Here is a 19,661-nt window from a genome sequence, read left to right as displayed (position 1 = left end):
TGTTGTGAAGGAGAGATATCTGATCCAACGGCGGCGGCACAAAGCTTGTACATACATATGGAGGGGTGATTGACCCGGTGGACTTGACACCACTCGGCGTCAAATGCGTCCTATACAGAAGCTATTCGTCCTCAGGCGTAACAATCTCGCTTGGCTAGATTCAGCTTCTGGCTCGTGTGTATATATGTGAATTATTATGTATGTATATAATCTTGTTCTCGTCCCCTATTCTGCTAGGTTGCCCAGCATCGTTCATTTCCCATGTCTTTCTTTCAAGTCATCTAGTCTTACAATAACGTCTGATTTGCGCTCGCCTCTCGCTTTCTTCCCCATTTTTTGGTACAGAATGATGCGCCGGCGCCAGAAAATGGACCATTAGTGGGTTACAACCCTCACAGCTTGAAGCATCATGCCAAATATAAAGCCTCGCGCAACTTCCTCGAGCTGGAGGCTGTCAAAGATACGTCCCAAGGCGTCAGTCGTCGCTGCCTGTCCCATAACGCCGGTCAAAGCAGCTGGAACGCCTCGTTTAATCAGCAAGTTGCGTGCCTTGACGCGCAGTTTCTCCTTCTCCTCGTCCGTCATCTCGGCAGGCCATGCGGCCCGCTCCTCCTCAGTCGGCATCGTGTTCTCTCGTAGGGTGCGTAGATGGTATCCAAGACCCGTGTCATTCATGTTGGCGTCGATGACGGATTCCTGCATCATTTTTTGAATCGAAATCAAGGACGGGTTGCCGGGCCGCAAGAGAAACGATTTTGCGGCTGCCAGCAGCGTCCGTCGAATGTTCCAAGCGGACGAAAGCGTGTACATCTCATTTATAATGGCGAAGACCAGCTCAACAGCCACGTTTGTTTCCTGCTCCGAAAGGGGAGAGTGTTTTCGTGCGGGCTTTGGCTCCTTCTTAGTCGTCTGAGTTTGCGGCAGAGTTGGCGAAACGGGCCCGCTGGAGTTGCGAGGTTCAATCTCCTCGTTCATCTTCGCCTGCATGTCCCCGTGAGTGGGCGACTGGTAGTCTTCCGGCATCTCGTCCGGGGGCGGGGGAAGATATTGAAGGTTCATGACATCGAGGCTTGTTGATGAGGGTGACCGCAGGGCGGGTGACTGCAAGGGCGCCAGGCTTGAGGCTCTACTATGTTCGCGACTGCCGGTGGCACTTGCGGGGGTTTTCTCCCAGCGATCGGGGCGGGGCTTCAGGCTGTCTGTGTCGGATTCACCTCGGGGATCATAGCTGGGTCGTCGTTCCATAGGAGCGACCTTGCCCGGCTGCGTTGCGATGACTGATGATCTTTGGCTGTCAAGGCTGTCCCGAGTCTTAAGGGGGCCAACTCCAGTCGGTGATGCGAGCGCTGCGTTCAGGCTAGTGGTACTGTCCATCCGTGGCGGCGACCCTGTCGACCACCGATTGTTCGTCGTCTGGATCTCCGACAAAGAAGACGCCGTATTTTTTCTCGGGCCCAGGCCAATGTTGTTGAATACGCCAGTCACACCGCCAAACACAGCCTTGCCGCCCTCCATAGCGCCCTTTGGCCCCATCGTCAGGACATCCAGCATATTCTTACCAACAGAATCCCATGCCAAGCCAGACTTGGAGTTGCTGTGACCGTGTCCAGAATCTTTCTCCAGAAATCGTTTCATACCCTCGCTTTCCGCGAGTGACTTGTACCAACAGGCGTCCTTCACGTATCGCTCCATTTCGCCACGTAGCGACGCTCGAGTATGCGACTTCCAGTTGGGAAGCGTAGCATGTTGTTCTGTGAAGGCTGTCGCGCCCGATATATTTGCAATGCGCCTCAAGATCTCGTGCAAAGTCTCAAAGTCCGAGTATTGTCTAACAATCATCCAGCCGGGATGATGCGACGACGAAGGTTCGATCTGAACCATGTAGTCCCATGTTGGCTTGCTCCGGATCCGACTGCTGTCATTACCATCCTCGTACAGGATGATGCTGGCATTATGCAAAGTCAAAGGTGGCTTGCGAAAGCCTTCATCAGACGACTCAGGTTCCTCCTTGGCAGGAGGGACAATCTGGTCAAAGTTCAAAAACTGGGATGCGCTGCCATTGGAGGCATGTTTCGGCGAGGAGTCCGGGCTCGATGCATCCATGGTAGATCTCGGCGTGATGGGCGAGTGCACGCTTTCGCCCTTGGTGGATCCATTGGATCCTGTAGACCCGTTCGAGCCGTTCGTCGACGGCTTCTCCGCCGAAGATAGGGACCTCGGGGATTGTTCCCCAGGCGAAGACACAACCTTGGCTTCGGTAGCCGGGGTCGCCGGCTTGGGCATCTCATCGACACTCTGACGCGCCTTTGCTCGTTTGGCCTCTTCTTCTGCAATCAAAGTGTTCATGCGCTTCATTTCTTCCATGGCTTCCTCCATCTCCTCATCAGCCTTGCTAAGCTGCTTCTTATGCGTCACTAGGGATCCCTTCCGGCGCTCTCGTTCCATCTCTAGGGAGCTGCGGTTTCCCTTGGTCAAGGCAATGTTACCCAGGTTTCCGTCGATATCAACAAAGGCATTGTTGTTCGCACTGCTGTTATTACTGGCGCTGGCTGCGTCAGGTCCCGTCTGCATGCCAACGTCAATGGCCTGACTAAAGTCAGGCTCTCCAGCCTCCAACAAGTAGACTATCCAGCCGTTGATCCACTCTGGCTTTGAGCAGGACTGTAGAGTCATCTCCAGTATAACTCCTGCCAAGATCTCTCGCAGGAACACCCGTGCAGGGTCACAGTTATGGGCTGAACGGTCCAAGAACCCGAGGAGGTCATCTGCCACATTGTGAAACTTGGCAGCCTGCTGTGGGTGGCTTATGAGATTGGCCAAGTTCGAGTTGGGGTTATCCTCCAGGTACTTGGAGATAATTTCGGCAGCCGACGAGTTGGGGTCGTTATTTTGCTCGGTGAAGGCGGCGGATAGCTCGGAAAGGAAGACGATGAACATGGACGACGCATTGGTCATGAAATCGAGGAATGAATCAGCGGGTCGCTTGCGGTATAGGTGGTTCGAGATGGAGAGGAGGAACGAGTTGAGAAGCTTCCTGCAAGAAAGAGGGAACGAGCTGTCCGTGGGAAGGATGGGAGAGTACCACCACTTGACGTAGTCTCGGATAACAGCGTCCACCAAACCAGTTAGCGCCTCGCGCGTCTCTGGCTGGAAATCATCGAAACCACGTATAAGTTGATCGTCCTCTTCCCCGTCGTCCTTGGGTGGTTCGGCGACCTTGGCAAGAGCCAATCGCTCGAGAATGTCGATGCCCTTCTCGCCCCGGACGGCCCGGGACAACTCTGGGTGGCGCGCCTCGTAGGCGATAAAGGTGACAATGCCGCCGAATGCGCCGATAAGCACGAGTCCAATCTTTCCAAGAATAAAATAAGTCGAAGCAGCCAGGCCAACTGCGATGGCACCGAGAGTTTCGGGAGTCGCGGTCGACAAGAACTTGAGCACTTTTGTGACCAGGTCTTCCTCTCCCTCGCCCGGCTTGGGTGCTTCGGGGATAGTCGTCGAGGTTTCTAACGGGCTGGGGAGGATCGCGAGTTTCTCTTCGATCGGGGGGGCAGCGGCCGCCATTGTTGTGTTCTCGGTGGCCGGGAGCTTCTCATCGACAGCGACAGGTTCGCCGGGCGGATGCACTTCGGCCGGGGTTGATTCCATATTTGCTTAGTTGGTCGGTATATTGATTCGGGGGCCGGACCTCCTCACATCCCTGATGCTGGAGGTAAGGGCCAAGGGCGCATAAATCGAGTCGAGCAGGGGAAAAGTCGATGGTGCTCGACGGTGAGCAGGAACCAAAACAGTGAGATCCGCACAGTTGCAGGCGCAAGCCCTGGGAGGAGGGAAAACAAAAAAATAAGAGGACAGGCTGGCCGTCGTTCTAGTGGTTCTTGGGAGCCACACGTAGTAGCGGTTCCCGTTCGTAGTGTTTCGAAAATTTAGTATGAAGAAGCGTGCGTCGACTGCACCAGAAGTAGAACCAGATCTCCCGTCGTTTTAGGGGCGGTCTAAGCGCGAATCTGGAAGGGATTGGGAATTCTGTTGACGTCTCTGGTGGAGTTTTGCGGCAGGTTGGCCCGCCTGGAGAGGGAACTTGGCTCGTGCTCCCAATACTCAACGAGCTCCAGTCTCCTAATTTTAGTGACAGCACCCCTGCCGTCGCCCATGTGCTAGAGTGGCACGGTGTGGTGGTGCACTACTTCGTAGTGTACACTACACTACATACGAATACGGATAGTGTACGTAGAAAAGGAAGAGGGCGGTGCTCTCCCACTTGAATCCACTTGTCTATTAGGTACCTCTGGCTGTTGGATATTGAGTGGTGACAGAGCAAGTAGAAAGGATCTTCCCCCGAGAAAAAGGGATGAAGTGCACGGCGAAGCTGGACGAAATATAGGGTTGAAACAGATCTCAAGCAGTCGTGGGCGATTCTGGGTCAGGGGGCGGCAATCACGAGTCCTTGATGTGAGACAAAAGAGCCATGTTCCTTACATTGAGCGGCGTGATAGGGAATTCTAGTGTCGGAGATTTAACGCCCTCGGAGCTCTGCACCAGTCGAGAGAGAAATCCCCAGAAATTCCCCCCTGGTGTGTTAAGCATCGCCCGTCTCAATATCCAACAGCGCCCGTGTCACGTGCTCTGGCGTTTATGGGGTCCAGACGTCATCCGCCGCAGGTCGCGCCCGACCACTTTACTCGACAGACCGCAACGCGCCTGCCAAGCGACTGACAGCTCACTTTGTATGCAACTGGTCCTACCTCAACTTCCCCCGCTGTGATTGCACAAATTTCAACTGTACCAATCGCGTCATCTTTCCCGCCTGTTATTAACGACACAGCCGTTTTTTAGACGACCCATTGGTGCTGCGCGTTTCGTGACACACAGCTCGACATGCCGTTTACAAAGGGTACCAAGCGCGCCGCCCCGCGCGACTCGCGCAGCGACTCGGAAGATGAGGTCATCACCAAGCCCTCCAAGAAGAACAAGACCACCAAGGCCGACGGCAGCGCAAGTGGTGTCGACAAGGAGGGCAACCCCTTTTGGGATGTAAGCTATTATCCTCCCCCACCTCCCTCCTCCTGCCGCCTCGACCTCCATTCGTAGCTCAGCGGGTGCTAACCGCCTTTCTCTCCGCCAGCTGTCCAACAAGCGCCGCATCGGTGTCTCCCAATTCAAGAACAACACCTTCGTCAACATCCGCGAATTCTACGAAAAGGATGGCGACATGCTGCCCGGCAAGAAGGGCATTTCCCTTACGATAGCCCAGTTCGAGGCTCTTGTCAAGGCCGTGCCCGCTATCAACGAGAAACTCCGGTCGATGGGTCACGACGTCGAGGATATCGAGGAAGATGGCGGCGCGCCCATCGCAACCGACTCCCAGAAGCCCGCCAAGGAGAGGTCGAGGTCCAAGAAGTCCAACTTCGAGGCTACCAGCGACGAAGGCTCGGACTAGGACTCTGAATAGGATTCCGACTCGGGCTAGAGACACTGTCGGCGTTGTTGATTAAAAGTTGCACATGACATGTACATTTCGTTGCTTTCCCCTGGTCATGATAAACAGGATGGATGTACGATGGGAGGACGCGGATGAGATACCAGCTCCACATAGACCACGAAGTGCGATTTCTAGTTCACACTCAAATTACGCATCGACGCCCAGCCGCCAAGGTGCATTATGCCGAGGCTAACGTCCTCCTTCGGGCCACGGTTTCGTGTGTGAGAAATTCGTTGCATGCAATCGCTTTATACCGTCTGAGTTATAATCGCTTAAACACCCTGGCATCGCAATTTTTTGGCGATGTCTACGATGGTATTTTCAGGCCTAAGGAGACGACGAGATTGTGGTCCTTATTTAGGTCGAGGGCGTTAGCTCGGTCGCCCCTCTCCTTAGAGGCATGTAAGGTACGCAGAGCAGTGGCTGCGTCTTGTCTCTCTTAGCCCGGTATCTGTCATGTTGTAGGCCCCGCAGTATATATGAACAGAGTCTTAGGCGGCCATTCTAGGTGATATCGCGAGCATCTCGCTATACCGCAACCACACCGAGCGTCCGTCAATTCGTTCGCAATTGATGTCCTGGATCAAGCTGAGTCGCACTCTAACCAGCCCTGATTGACACACGACTGAACCGCGGTGATCATTACAATGGGGGTCGATGCTGCGGCAGCAGGATACGAGTGTCATCCCACGTTGTTGCTTGTGCCTTGCTCCGTCGTTGATACGTACCGAGTAACTGCGGAGGGTCTCGGGACAGTTGAATGAAAGAGTGTGGGACAAACAGATAACACCCCGGCCGCAGATCATGCAGTGGAACCGATCTCGACGCGTCCGTGGGCAGATAAGGCACATACACTAGGTGGTCTATCCGTCCGTCCCCCTTGGACGAAGAAGCCGCCTTCATCTCTGCAAACACTCGGCGTGAATCCTTAATTTGCGCCGGGCATGCAGGGTCAGCAAATTGGGACTGGGGTAGCACCAGTTTCACCAGTTCCTAGAGGAGTACGCGACTACGGGAGAATGGTAAAAGGGTTGCAAGCGTGTGCTATCTTGCTCCTCTCCTTCTTGATTTGATTCGGATCCCGAAATATACCCTCCGATGTTCTCTGTAATCCAAAGGCCGTATACCATGCTCGATGATCCCAACGTTGCCACTAAGATCGTTTGGGGGCACAGCACCGTTGGCGCCGTTCTTCACGTGTAATTGCAGTGGATCAAAACCCTCTTGTCATCTCGCCAAAATTTAACCTCTTCTCCATGCCAAATGTATCTGGGTCCCTTGTCCATGTTCGTTGCCTTCCGTTGTTTCTTTCCCACTAATTATGCTATTGCCATGTTCGAAGTTAGTACCCGCTTTGCAAACAAACAACCTTGGAACCTAACATTAGGAATGTCTCCACATGGGCCGCTGGGTCTCTGGCGCTGTAGAGGAGCTTCTGAGACACCAAGGTGACTTCGAGATCGATAGCGATGCCTTTTGGGTCAAAATAGCCTCCTACATCATACGGAGGGTATGTCTAGATTACAGCTGTGGCAATGGCCAAAGAAAGAAAGAATACAACCATTGCCCATCAAATGCTTAGGCTTCTCTCTCGGATAACCCTGGTTATCGTTCTACCCAAGACAAGCAAGTCCGAGATCCAGTGACACTGGAGAGTTCTTGGGCGACTCCAAAGCAAGTTTACTACCAACTGCTCCAGCATAATTCTGTGACATATCGACTGGCGCAACGGGCAATCCCCAGAGATGTGTGCAGCTTCGCAATACACAATGATGGCGATCCAAACAAGAAATGCTCAAGTGGTGCGATTGACGTCGCTGACCAATCGGAAGGAAGTCTGACAGCAGACACACAGCCTCAAATACAGCTCCATTGGACAATTGCTTCGTACCCTAAAGACTTGTAATCGGCAGCCGGCCCTTTTTGCACAGCGAAATTCAGACTTCGTCGGTAGCCCCCACGACTTGCCATGTCTGGCCATCGCCGGCCTCGCCGCCGCGAGGACTTCCAGGTCGCGATCATCTGCGCGCTGCCACTAGAATACGATTCCGCGGCCCTGGTCTTTGACGAGTTCTGGGACGGCGACAATGACCAGCTGGGGAAGGTATCCGGGGACTACAACGTTTACCGGACCGGGCGGGTCGGGCGCCACAACGTCGTCCTGCTCCTCCTCCCGAACATGGGGAAGGTCGGCGCGGCTAGTGCGGCAGCCAATCTTCGGTCAACCTATACCGGAATCAAGTTGGCCGTTCTGGCCGGGATCTGCGGGGGGGTGCCCAACCCGGGGTCCGAAAACGAGCTCCTGCTCGGGGATGTGGTCATCAGCAAGAGCGTCGTGCAGTACGACCTGGGCAGGCAGTACTCGGATCAGTTCGTGCGGAGAGACACCGTCGACGATGCTCTAGGTAGGCCCAGCAAGGAGATCCGCACTCTCATCGCCAGCTTTGAGACCCGCTCCGACCGCGACAGGTTGCAGCGCCGAGTGGACCAGATCCTGCAGCAGATCCAGCAGAAGACTGCGGGCGGGGACGGGGACCATGATTTGTACCAACGTCCCTCGGCGTCCGAGGACCTTCTTTTTGAGCCAGGCTATATCCACAGGCATCGAGATGACCGGGCTTGTGGCTGCAGCGAAGCAGGCGCTTGCAAAGTGGCACGCGACACCTCTTGTGAGAAGCTCCGATGCGACAAGGGCCATCTCGTGTCAAGAAAGCGCCTCAAGAACCGGCAGGACCGGCCCGGAGATGCTTCAACGGCGCATGGGACTCGGGTGTTTGTCGGACGGGTGGGGTCGGGCGACACCGTGATGAAGTCGGGCTTAGACCGCGATAGGATCGCCGCAGAGCACGGCCTCGTCGCCTTTGAGATGGAGGGGGCCGGGGTATGGGACGAGATTCCCTGCATCATTGTCAAGGCAGTGTGTGACTATGCGGACAGCCACAAGAACAAGAACTGGCAAGACTTCGCGGCAGCAAGGGCGGCATCTACTACGAAGGCACTCCTCGAACAGTATGCGCAAACCGACAGTCCAACAGATATCCCAGCATGGTGTAAGTGTATGACCTAGCACGTAGCAGCTTTGCTGACAGTCCTTTATAGTCCATGTTCCGTATAATGAGAACCCAGACTTTGTCGGGCGGTCCAAAGTCCTCGACCAGGTCAAGAAACTATTCGGGCACGGCCAACATCCATCCCCAACTCCCAAACCGCGCTCGAGAGTAGCGATTTATGGTCTTGGTGGTATCGGGTACTTGAAGCCACACTGCCACCATGCTGCCATATTTACACCATCTGACTTTATGTAGGAAAACACAAATTGCACTTGCGTATGCGTACTGGATAAAAGAAGTGTGTCCCGATATGTCGGTGTTCTGGGTTCACGCAAGCAGTATGGAGCGATTCCGCCAGGCGTATTCCTCTATTGCTCTGGTATGCGACATCCCTGGACGCGATGATCCCAAGAAAGACGTACTTTCGCTTGTAAAAACTTGGCTGGAGGAAAAGGGCCGAGGTCGATGGCTCATGGTCATTGACAACGCCGACGACACGCAGGCTTTCTTTCCGTCGCAAAGTACGGGACAGGCGGCTCAGTCACAACACGGAATAGGACGCTATATACCAGAGTGCAGCCACGGGTCGATCCTCATCACAACCAGAAACAAGCAGACGGGGTCGAGACTCGTGCGGGGAAAGTCGTTGATCGAAGTCGGCGAGATGAGCAACAGCGAGGCGAGGGAGCTTCTACACACGATTCTCGACGACGACGTGATTTCCAGCGAGGAGGCATCGGGGCTCTCCGACCGGCTCGAGAACCTGCCGCTGGCACTCTCGCAGGCGGCCTCGTTTGTCCAAGAAAATAGTATCTCTATTGGCGAATATATCAAGTTGATGGACGAAAACGACGACAGCCTCGTGGAGCGGCTGAGCGAGCCGTTCGAGGCAGCCGGCAGAGACTCGGAGACGCCGCACGCGCTCACGACCACGTGGATCATCTCCTTCAACCAGATCCAGCGCCAGCACGCCCTTGCCGGCGAGGTCCTGTCCCTGGTCAGCCTCTTTGACCGACAGGCCATCCCGAAGAAATTCGTGGCCGACTACTACCAGGAACGTAGGGAGGCGGAATCGGAGACCGGCGTGGCAGAGCTGGGGACCAGCGTAGCGGCGGAAGTCACAAAGACCCTGGGTGTCCTCAAGGCATTTTGCTTCCTTTCCGAGGCAAAGGACGACACCGTTGACATGCACAGGCTGGTGCAGCTGGTGACGCGTAAATGGCTGGCAAACCAGGACAGGCTGGCCGGGTTCGCGGAACACGCCCTGAAAACGGTGGCAAATGCATATCCGTACGGCCGCTACGAAAACCGCGTGCTGTGCCAGGACTATCTTCCTCATGCATACGCCGTACTGAAGAACAAGAGAACGGACTCGCGCGATGGAGATATTGCGAAGGCGTCTCTGTTGCATCGCATGGCTGGTTACTTTCTATATAGGGGTCAGTGGATCGAATCTGAGGACGGCGGGATCCAAGCAACGAATCTGCGAACAGAGTTACTGGGAGAAGACCACCCGGATACACTAAGCAGCGTGTCCAACCTGGCAACAACGTACTGGAATCAGGGCCGTTGGAAGGAGGCGGAAGAGCTCGACGTGCAGGTGATCGAGACAAGAAAGAGGGTTCTCGGTGAAGAGCATTCCGACACACTAACTAGCATAGCCAACCTGGCAGCAACATACTGGACCCAAGGCCGGTGGAAGGAGGCGGAAAAACTAGACCTGGAAGTGATGGAGATAAGGCTCAAGGCGCTTGGAGAAGAGGATCCTGAAACGCTAAGCAGCATGGCCAACTTGGCAGCAACTTACTGGAAGCTGGGCCGGCGAAAAGAGGCAGAAGAGCTAGAGTTACGGGTCATTGAGATACGGAAGCGGGTGATCGGAGAAGAACACCCCTCTACGTTGAACAGTATGTCCAACCTGGCAGCGATATACTGGAGGCTAGGCAGGTGGAAGGAGTCAGAAGCGCTAGACATGCGGGTGATGGAGACGAGAAAGAGGGTACTCGGAGAAGAGCATCCCGATGTGCTGAGCAGTATGACCGGCCTGTCAGCGTCGTATAGGAGCCAGGGCCGGTGGAAGGAAGCGGAAGAGCTAGCCATACGGGTGGTAGAAACGACAAGGAGGGTGTTTACAGAGGAGCACCCAGACACGATTAACAGCATAGCCAACCTAGCAGCGACGTACTGGAAGCAGGGCCGGTTGGACGAAGCGGAAGAGATGAACGCGCGGGTTATGGAGTCAAGGAAGAGGGTGCTTGGAGAAGAGCATCCGGACACTTTGACTGCTATGGTAAACCTGGCCTACATCTGGAAGGAACTAGGCCGACTGGAGGACGCAATGCAGTTATTGCGGGATGGCGTGCGCCTCAGACAGCAGCGTCTCGGCTTGGACCATCCGGAAACAGTGTCTTCCCTTTCAACCCTTACGTCGTGGGAGACAGAGCAGAAGAGGGAATCAAGGGAAGAACTAAAGGAAGAACCGATGAAAGAGTTGGAAGAATGGGAAGATGAGTGGGAAAAGATCTGACAAGATGATACCTGCTGGGCGAGGGTGAGAATTGTTGCCAGGTACAATTTTGCATGTATACTTTGTATACTTGCAGAACATTACAGTCCCGACAACTTGGGACACAAAACCGAATACGAAGGTATTCCACAACCTCCTACTAGGAACTTAACTTATTAGCCCCGGGGGTGTGGGACTGAAGCTTTTCTTCTAGCGCGATGGGCGTGCTGTTGCGGATAATTCATATTCGGCCCCGGATCCAGGGGAAGAGAGAAATGTACCGTAACCGCAACCCAATGACAGTTAGAAACAACTTAAATGCCAAGAGTGGAGGCGTGAATGAGAACTATACCGATGTCAAGCCTCTTCATAGCCAACCATCCCACCCCCCTCCTCTCATCATCTCAGGGACCACGAGCTTTCGGAAGCTCAATGTCGACGATCCACGGCAAGTGCTGCGGCCAATCTGCGTCTCCTTGTATTGCGGCGTTGACGAACAGCGTCTGCTCGCCAGCCCGCAACGGATGCTGGTCCCCGGCGCAGTGCGACGTCAAATAACACCCTCTCAACATGCACGCATCCAGCTTCTGCCTCTTCGCCTCGACGACGTCAGGCGTGTCGTACCTCCCCGCCGTCAAGCCAGCCAACGTCTCAACAACCACCGACCCGTCGTTATCAACAGCCGTGAAATGCGAGGGCCTCATCGCCTCTGCTCCTGCTGCTGTTGTCGCTGCCGTCGCTGTCGAGCCAATCCCGGGGCGCCAACGGACGATCTTCGCGCCCCAGCCCCGGTGTACATGCCCGAAGCAGTGCAAGCGCGGCTTGGCCCGCGCGACCGCCCCAAAGAGCCCGGGGCAGCCGATCCGGCTCCCTGGGGCTGTGCGGTCCATGACCCCCTCCGGCGGCCCGTGGGTGACGACGACGTCCACGTCGCCCCCGACGTCCCATTGGTGCCCCTCCCGCGGGTCGTACTGGAAGCCCCAGTCTTCCGCCGAAGGGGTGTGCGGGCTTGCGTAGACGGACATCAATGCGCCGTTGGCCAGCGTAAAAGTGTGGGTGCCCTCGTCCAGGAAGACGAAGCCCGCGTCGTCGTCGTCCACGGCCGAATTTAGAACCCGTCGTGCTTCGCCAAAGTCGCCGTATTCCCTCCGGACCAGGTCCATATCGACCGGGCCCTGCATCTCGTCGATCTTCTTCTTGAAAATTGGGGTGTCGAGGGTCCAGTCGTGGTTGCCAGCGATGACGAGCTTGAGCGGTGCGTCTATGGCCTTGATGAGCTTGACTGCGGAGTGGAACTCGGCGAGCTTTGATTCCTCGGTGAGGTCGCCGCAGTGTATGGCCACATCGACTGGGCACAGGGACTCGCTTCCTGGCAGGGAGTCTGCGCCGTGGGTGTCTGAGATGATGAGGATCCGGGTCTTGACTTGAGACCCGGCATCTGGGGCGTTCATCTTGATGCGAGTGATGCGTAGTGCTTGATAGGACGCTGCCGCGTTAGGGCTCGCATCAAGTGAGTGGTTGTGCGAGTGTGTCGTTCAGTAGAACATGGCATTGAATCAGACGGCATGATCGGATTGATGTTCTTGGCCATGATACTAAAGCCATCTCCGAAAGTGGTGAGAGTTTTCCCCTCCCACGGATGCCTTCCTCGACTGTCCAACCCAGACGCTTTATAACCAAAGGACTCGGCCAGGACAGCATTGGCTAAACTTCAGTAATATAGGCATGCTGGGCTGGTGTTTACAACGCATATTTAAGCATTTCAGAGTTGTTGAGTTGCACCGAACTGCGGCGCCTGGGGCACTTTGGCTTGATTCGGCTGAGCCAAGCAATCGCATGTAGCAACGGGGAAGCCGTCATTTGATCACACAAGCAATGATCAGTTGTATCACACAGAAACTCTGCCCTGCCGCAGCAGAGCTTATCACGACAAGAGACGAGTGGACTTGGCCTTGAAGAGGCCGAGAACTACGCACTTGGCACCATTGCAACCGTCACGACAGGTTGGATGCGTCGATGCCACGGCTTCACGTCGGGCCAGCCCGCCAAAGTTTAAAAGGCAAGCTGAGGCCCAAGGCCGACCTGGGAACCGCGGCACGGAGAACCACATGGGGTCCAAAGGGACCAGAAGACGGCCGCAGGGTTGCGGACAGAGCGCAGGCCTAGAGTGGCTGTGAAGGAGGGTGGTGTGGTGTAAAGTTCGGATTGATTTGGGTTTGAGCAGCAACATCGGATCAACGTCATTGAAGGGCAAGTCAGGCATGCTCCGGCAACGCCGTCTGCTTCTGCCCGAAGAAACCTGGCCCCTCGGGCATGGTAGTAACAGGTATTGTGTGGACGATTGATTGCACACAACAGCATGACCCAGGCGTACCTCTCTGGAAATAATGCGAGGGCGCTTCGTTGTGGCAAAAGGGCAGGTCAGCATGTAGACAGATGGCTGGGGGAGTTGCTTCTTTTCTCGGTGTCTCAACCATGTCGGCAAATGTGGCAAGGCCTGGCGGGAGAAGCAGATCAGATGCGGGGAGGCGAGGAAGGGGAAAACACGAAATGCGCCGGCCGCAGCAGGTTTGGCAGCAGGTTTGGAACCGATGAGGCAATTCAGCCCCAATGGTGGGGAGCAAGCCCGGTATGTGGCGGCCTTTGAAGACTGACTGGCTTTCGGTGAGAAATGGGTTCGGGTTCGGCGCACTCGTGCAGGGAAGCTCACGCGAGTGCTGGTGAAGTCCGCGTATTGTTTGAGAGAGACCAGGTGAAATGCGACGAGCGAGAGGCAGTGAGGCTGAGCAGGCGGGGGTTAACATGGAGAGGCTAACGGGATTGGGGGCTGGAGGCGTCGTCACCTGGGGGCAGGTGTGGCGTTGAACTGCACCTGATGGCGGATGGAGGAGTACGTACCGTGGATGTGCCGGCGATTGTGCCACCCACCACTGTTCTCTATCTCACTTTTTTTTTAATTTTATTTTTGGAGACACACGCAAAGGTTAAGCCCCCCTCCCCGCAGGATGTAGGTACGTACCGGCAGCCTCTCCAGTTGCAGCAGACCTCTCCACCACACCCCCTGGCCATCTGTGGAACGCACCGGTTACCCTGTCAATGGCTCGGAACTTGTCCCCCTCCTGCTCAATTAAACAACGGATCCCAGCAGCGCATGCAACCACGGGAACGCGACAATCGAATAGGCAACGAACGGCTGTGGCGGCACTTGCTGATTGCTTGGGAGGTTTCTGCGATCGTCGCGGGTACCTTGCGCGTCCCTGGCGATGAGTAATAATAATAGGAAAAGGTCGGGAGGGAAGGGAGGACTCCAAGCGGATGTGTACACTGCTGGTCTCTGTGCTGAGGCGGTCGTATTCTCGGACACGGACAGATGAGCTGTCACACCTGACTGACAGATAGATGGACGGACCGAGGGCCTGACGGACGATGAAGGGAGAGGCGGACAGACTGACGAGTTAAGATGTGGCGGTAGAGAGACAGAGGACAGACAACTCACTGACGAAACGGGCAGCCAGCAGACAGCAGACAGCAGACAGACAGCCCTCACGTCACATTAGGAGAAAAAAAAAGTTGCAGTGCATTTTGGCGTTGCCATCCACGCCTCTTTGCTGCCGACTTGGCTTGGACAAGGGCCTAATCGTGGCCCGTCCTCACCTGGCAGCCAGGACCCTCTATTGTGTGTTAACCCCCGCTACACAGTAAGCCCGATACAGGCTCTCTCTCTCTAGCATTGTGAATGGGCAATGGCATCCGCTGTCTTGAGGGGGACCCTGAGGTGCCCACACACGAGGCCCCCAGCGACGTCACCCGCCCACCTATTGCCCCGACAGAAGTAGGTTGTTGTGTGTGTGTGTGTTGATGTCTGGTATGGGTGCGGATAAGGTGTGCTTGTTGATTTCAGTCGCAAGGAATCGTTCGCGACGCCTTGCTCGCTTTGGTGCCAGTTGCTTTTTCTGCTTCATGGCGATATGGAGTGCAGTACTGCCATGCCATGTATGTACGTAGACACCTAGATAGTATGGACCGAGTATAGGACAGGGTACCTCTGGTGTCAAATCCGCCCAATCGTCAAGACCAAAGAACCAAGAACAGAAGGCGCCGCGCCACGCTCCAGAGAGAGCCTGAAACACGACTACTCAACCTCGATTCTGCATAGCGCAAGAGTCCAGCAGGCGCATCCTTTCCTTTCCTTTCCTTTGCCAGGCCGTCTTCCCAAGTCTCCTTTTCGCTGCCTCTGCCTCTGCTTCTCCCTCGCGGGGATCAAAGGAAGGGTCCCTCCTACCTAGGTAAGGCCCAAGGCTGACGCGTGTGGGCTCCCGCTTCTGCTCCTCCTGCTCCTCCTGCTGCTGCGCAACAACGATCGACTGCGGTCGCTCCCACAACCATCGCTACCCCTGTCCATCGTCGCCAATCCTGGTCGTCTACTGTCCGGCCCATTCGCCTGCAGACAATCTGCTACGGCTCAATCAGCTTGAAACCGCGCCTACCCAGACTTTTGAGAGACGTCCTCCCTGACCTCTCCCACCTTCGACCGAACCCATCCCTTCTTCTCACCTTCTCCCTCGCCTCCCGTGCTCCCTCACCCCTTCCCGCGACCCCGAAACCCGTCAGGCGCATTGAGTTGAGCACCGACCCACGGCCATACCACCCAGTACCACTACCGCGCACTCTGTACACTGCAGAGCACTTCCCTCCCAACCGGCACCTCCTTGATTACCTAGCTTGGTTTTGTATTGGCCTGGAGGGGGAACAACCACAGACAGACGGCCACAAGCTTGAGGTAAGCCAGCTACGGATAAAAAAAAAGATAGGGGCTCAGCTGAAGTTGAATCGCCGACAAGGCCGATCCCACCGACTGCGTCTCTGCGACTGCGACTTTGCGACTGACCGTCCCGACCAGTCCCAACTTTCCCATCCAGCCTACCCACTTCCACATCGACACCACTTTCTCTCTCCAGTCTCCGCGACACCGCGCGCTCGTCTCATCTCTGAGTGGCCAGCATTCACTCTGCACAGCACGGCGCATCCGCAAGCACAGCCAACACCTAGAAACACATCCCGCTCTCCCCGGCGAGGGACGCGAGAACCGCCTCTCTACCTGATCGATATCGATCGATACCCACACACGGACTCTCCTGGTCACAAACATCATACACTGGTTCCTTTGATTGACCCCCCCTACCATCGCAACCATGTCGTATAATCGTCTAGGCAAGTCACTCGGTCCCATTCTTTCTTGATTGATCCTTGGCGTCATTCATCCCACATCTACCTGCCCTTCCCGCACAAAGCCCCCCAACTTGACTTTGCCTCTGGGAAGACATTCTATGCCTTGTTGAACCATCCGTTATCTGGCCCTGATCGCATTGCCTCGTGTCAAAGAGCTTGTTTGTCCAGCGCATTCGGCAGTACGAATACGCAGCTACTGTGGCGCAAGCTTTCCCCTCTTCCCTTTCAACTAGTCCTCACTTCCCGCTTCCTTAATATCCGCCTTCCCAGGACACCACGACTTGTCAGACGGCCAGCCTAACATTCATTCCCATAGACGACGATTATTACAACGACCGGATGGACCCCCGGTACCATCGCACGCCTTCACCGGGCCAGCCTCTTCAACATGGCTATCAGTTAGAGGACAACCCCTTCAACAACAATAACGCCTACCAGCAACCTCAGCCCCAGCACCTGGACGACCCCTATGGCCGCCCCAGTCCTCACTCGAACCTTGATATCCCCATGGCACCGGCCCGTTACGGCACTCCCAGCGACCAACTGCAACTCAACGCAGCGGTAAGTCGAGATCTGACACGCCACCATTCAAGCCTCCCGCTAATCGCAGTTACAACCAGCACTCTGTTAGCAACCTGAGCGGATATGATACACCAGTCAACCATGGCGGTGACTACGGCGTCAACCCAGAAGCGCATCACGATGCCTACTACAACCAGCCTTACGAGCCTTCACCCCACGATCCCGCACATCCGGCACACCCCTTTGACCAGCCCACGGGCTACAGCGAGTATGACGACAACAGGCCCATGCTGCCTCACCAAGAAGGCTCGCCCAACGAAGCGTACCAGGACAACCCCCAACAGCAACCACCCGCCGGTGGAGGTATCAAGAGGTGGAAGACGGTCAAGCAGGTGTTGCTGTACCGCGGAAACTTGGTTCTCGACTGTCCGGTGCCCCCAAGGCTACTCAACCAACTTCCTCACGGCGAGCGAGATGAGTTCACCCACATGCGCTACTCTGCAGCCACTTGCGACCCCAACTTCTTTTACGACGACAACTTCACATTGAGACAGAAGCTCTTTTCTAAGCCGAGACACACGGAGCTTTTCATTGTTGTCACCATGTACAACGAGGACGAGATCCTATTCGCGCGGACAATGATTGGTGTCCTCAAGAACGTGGAGTACATGTGCAACCGAAAAGAGAGCAAAACCTGGGGCAAAGACGCTTGGAAAAAGATTGTCGTCTGCGTCGTCAGCGATGGTCGCGCCAAGATCAACCCGAGAACTAGAGCTCTGCTGGCTGGTATGGGTGTTTACCAGGAAGGTATCGCGAAGCAGCAGGTCAACGGCAAGGATGTCACAGCCCACATCTACGAGTACACGTCTCAGGTCGGAATGACGATCAAGAACGACGTCGTTACTTTGGTTCCAAAGCAGCAGCCCGTCCAGATGTTGTTCTGCTTGAAGGAAAAGAACCAGAAGAAGATCAACTCCCACAGATGGTTCTTCCAGGCTTTCGGTCGTGTCCTGGACCCCAACATCTGTGTTCTCATTGACGCTGGTACCAAGCCCGGCGGTAACTCGATTTACCACCTTTGGAAGGCTTTCGACCTCGAGCCTATGTGCGCCGGCGCCTGCGGTGAGATCAAGGCTATGCTGGGAACGGGCGGCAAGCATCTTCTCAACCCTCTGGTAGCGACGCAGAACTTCGAGTACAAGATGAGTAACATTCTCGATAAGCCTCTGGAATCCGCCTTTGGCTTCATTTCCGTGTTGCCGGGTGCCTTCTCTGCCTACCGCTACGTCGCTTTGCAAAACGACAAGAATGGCCAAGGTCCGCTAGAGAAGTACTTCGCCGGAGAGAAGCTTGAGGGTGCGGGCGCTGGTATCTTTACGTCAAACATGTACCTTGCCGAGGATCGTATTCTCTGCTTCGAGCTTGTCACCAAGCGCAACTGCCATTGGATTCTGCAGTACGTCAAGTCCGCTACTGGCGAGACTGATGTGCCGGACACCGTCACGGAACTGGTTCTTCAACGTCGTCGTTGGCTAAACGGTTCCTTCTTCGCCGGCATCTACGCCATTGCCCACTTCTACGAGTTCTTCCGGTCTGATCACTCCATGCTGCGGAAGCTCATGTTCTTCATTGAGTTCGTCTTCAACACGATCAATTTGATCTTTGCTTGGTTCGCTATCGGTAACTTCTTCCTGGTTTTCAAGATCCTGACGACAAGTTTGGGCGAAGACAACTTGCTTGGTAGGACGGGCGAGATTTTAGGCGTCGTCTTCACTTGGCTTTACGGCATCTCTCTGATCACCTGCTTTGTGCTTTCCATGGGTAACCGTCCAGCGGGATCGGGTCCTTACTACATCACTATGGTTTACTTCTGGGCGTTGATTATGGTGTAAGTTTTCCTCTTCATATGAACTTGGATCTAGCGACATTGAACTGACGTTTCCGCAGCTACCTACTATTTGCCGCCGTCTTCATCGCCGTCAAGGCAATTATCGCAGATGTCAACGACGCGAACGGTTTCAACATAAACGACCTCTTCAAGAACCCTGTTTTCTACACCCTCATCATCTCCGTCATGTCGACTTACGGTATCTGGCTGCTTGCCTCGCTGCTCATGTTCGACCCTTGGCACATGGTGACGTCCTTCGCACAGTACATGCTCCTGACGCCTACCTACACCAACATTCTTAACGTCTACGCTTTCTGCAACACGCACGACATTTCTTGGGGTACCAAGGGCGACGACAAGGCTGAGTCGCTGCCGACTGTCAGCACCAAGGACGGCTCCGGAAAGACGGATCTTCCCGACGAGGCCGATCTCAACGCTCAGTACGAGCGCGAGCTCGCGGTCTTTGGCAGGAAGTTTGTGAAAGAAGTCAAGCCCCCTACGGAATCACAGCTGGCCGAGGCCCAGATGGACTATTACCGTGGCGTTCGTTCCGTCGTTGTCTTGGCCTGGATGATTTCCAACTTTGGTCTCGCTGCCGTCGTTCTCAGTGCCGCTGGACTGCAACGAATCAGTGCCACTGCAGAGACCACCGACGACGCCGACGGCCGCGCAAACATCTACATGTCGGTTGTGTTGTGGTCTGTCGCAGGTCTTTCATCGTTCAAATTCATTGGCGCGATGTGGTTCCTCGTGGTCCGCATGTTCAGGGGTGTTTAATCGCCTATGAATACCACCATTTTGCCAGCAGGGGGGTTCCATACTCCCTTGCACCTCGCGTGTTTTTATGACAACATCATTGGTTTTGTGAGCATTATACCCGCCCTTTTCCAAGACGAAAAGGGATTGGTGGATGGCGAACACGACTTTGGGGAGTTCAGACTCTTTATGTCTGGAGTACGATCATGGGTGGATGTAACTCTAATG

General features: G+C 55.2%; 5 protein-coding genes across 5 annotated transcripts; 3 read left to right on the top strand and 2 right to left on the bottom strand.

Moving 5' to 3' along the window:
* Positions 1-375: 375 nt before the first annotated feature.
* Positions 376-3,648, bottom strand: EsH8_V_000383 (PXA domain-containing protein; the record flags this gene model as incomplete). Its single annotated transcript, XM_083272899.1, has 1 exon — positions 376-3,648. One exon carries the CDS (start codon positions 3,646-3,648, stop codon positions 376-378), a length of 3,273 nt encoding a protein of 1,090 aa, XP_083125614.1.
* Positions 3,649-4,878: 1,230 nt separating this feature from the next.
* On the top strand, positions 4,879-5,440 carry EsH8_V_000382 (transcriptional Coactivator p15-domain-containing protein; the record flags this gene model as incomplete). Its single annotated transcript, XM_083272898.1, has 2 exons — positions 4,879-5,034; positions 5,126-5,440. The coding sequence occupies 2 exons, from the start codon at positions 4,879-4,881 to the stop codon at positions 5,438-5,440; spliced, it is 471 nt and encodes a 156-aa protein (XP_083125613.1).
* A 2,011-nt stretch (positions 5,441-7,451) lies between these two features.
* EsH8_V_000381 (uncharacterized protein) lies at positions 7,452-11,059 on the top strand (the record flags this gene model as incomplete). The annotated part of the gene is made up of 3 exons (XM_083272897.1): positions 7,452-8,532; positions 8,582-8,729; positions 8,788-11,059. 3 exons carry the CDS (start codon positions 7,452-7,454, stop codon positions 11,057-11,059), a joined length of 3,501 nt encoding a protein of 1,166 aa, XP_083125612.1.
* A 383-nt stretch (positions 11,060-11,442) lies between these two features.
* EsH8_V_000380 (metallophosphatase domain-containing protein) lies at positions 11,443-12,489 on the bottom strand (the record flags this gene model as incomplete). The annotated part of the gene is made up of 1 exon (XM_083272896.1): positions 11,443-12,489. One exon carries the CDS (start codon positions 12,487-12,489, stop codon positions 11,443-11,445), a length of 1,047 nt encoding a protein of 348 aa, XP_083125611.1.
* Positions 12,490-16,230: 3,741 nt separating this feature from the next.
* Positions 16,231-19,454, top strand: EsH8_V_000379 (chitin synthase I; the record flags this gene model as incomplete). Its single annotated transcript, XM_083272895.1, has 4 exons — positions 16,231-16,249; positions 16,584-16,828; positions 16,888-18,677; positions 18,737-19,454. 4 exons carry the CDS (start codon positions 16,231-16,233, stop codon positions 19,452-19,454), a joined length of 2,772 nt encoding a protein of 923 aa, XP_083125610.1.
* Between the last annotated feature and the right edge of the window lie 207 nt (positions 19,455-19,661).

This window comes from Colletotrichum jinshuiense, chromosome 5 (genome assembly GCF_051148585.1).
Source record: "Colletotrichum jinshuiense chromosome 5, complete sequence".
In the NCBI taxonomy this organism is placed as follows: domain Eukaryota; kingdom Fungi; phylum Ascomycota; class Sordariomycetes; order Glomerellales; family Glomerellaceae; genus Colletotrichum; species Colletotrichum jinshuiense.
This window is presented reverse-complemented; position numbering and strand designations above follow the sequence as displayed.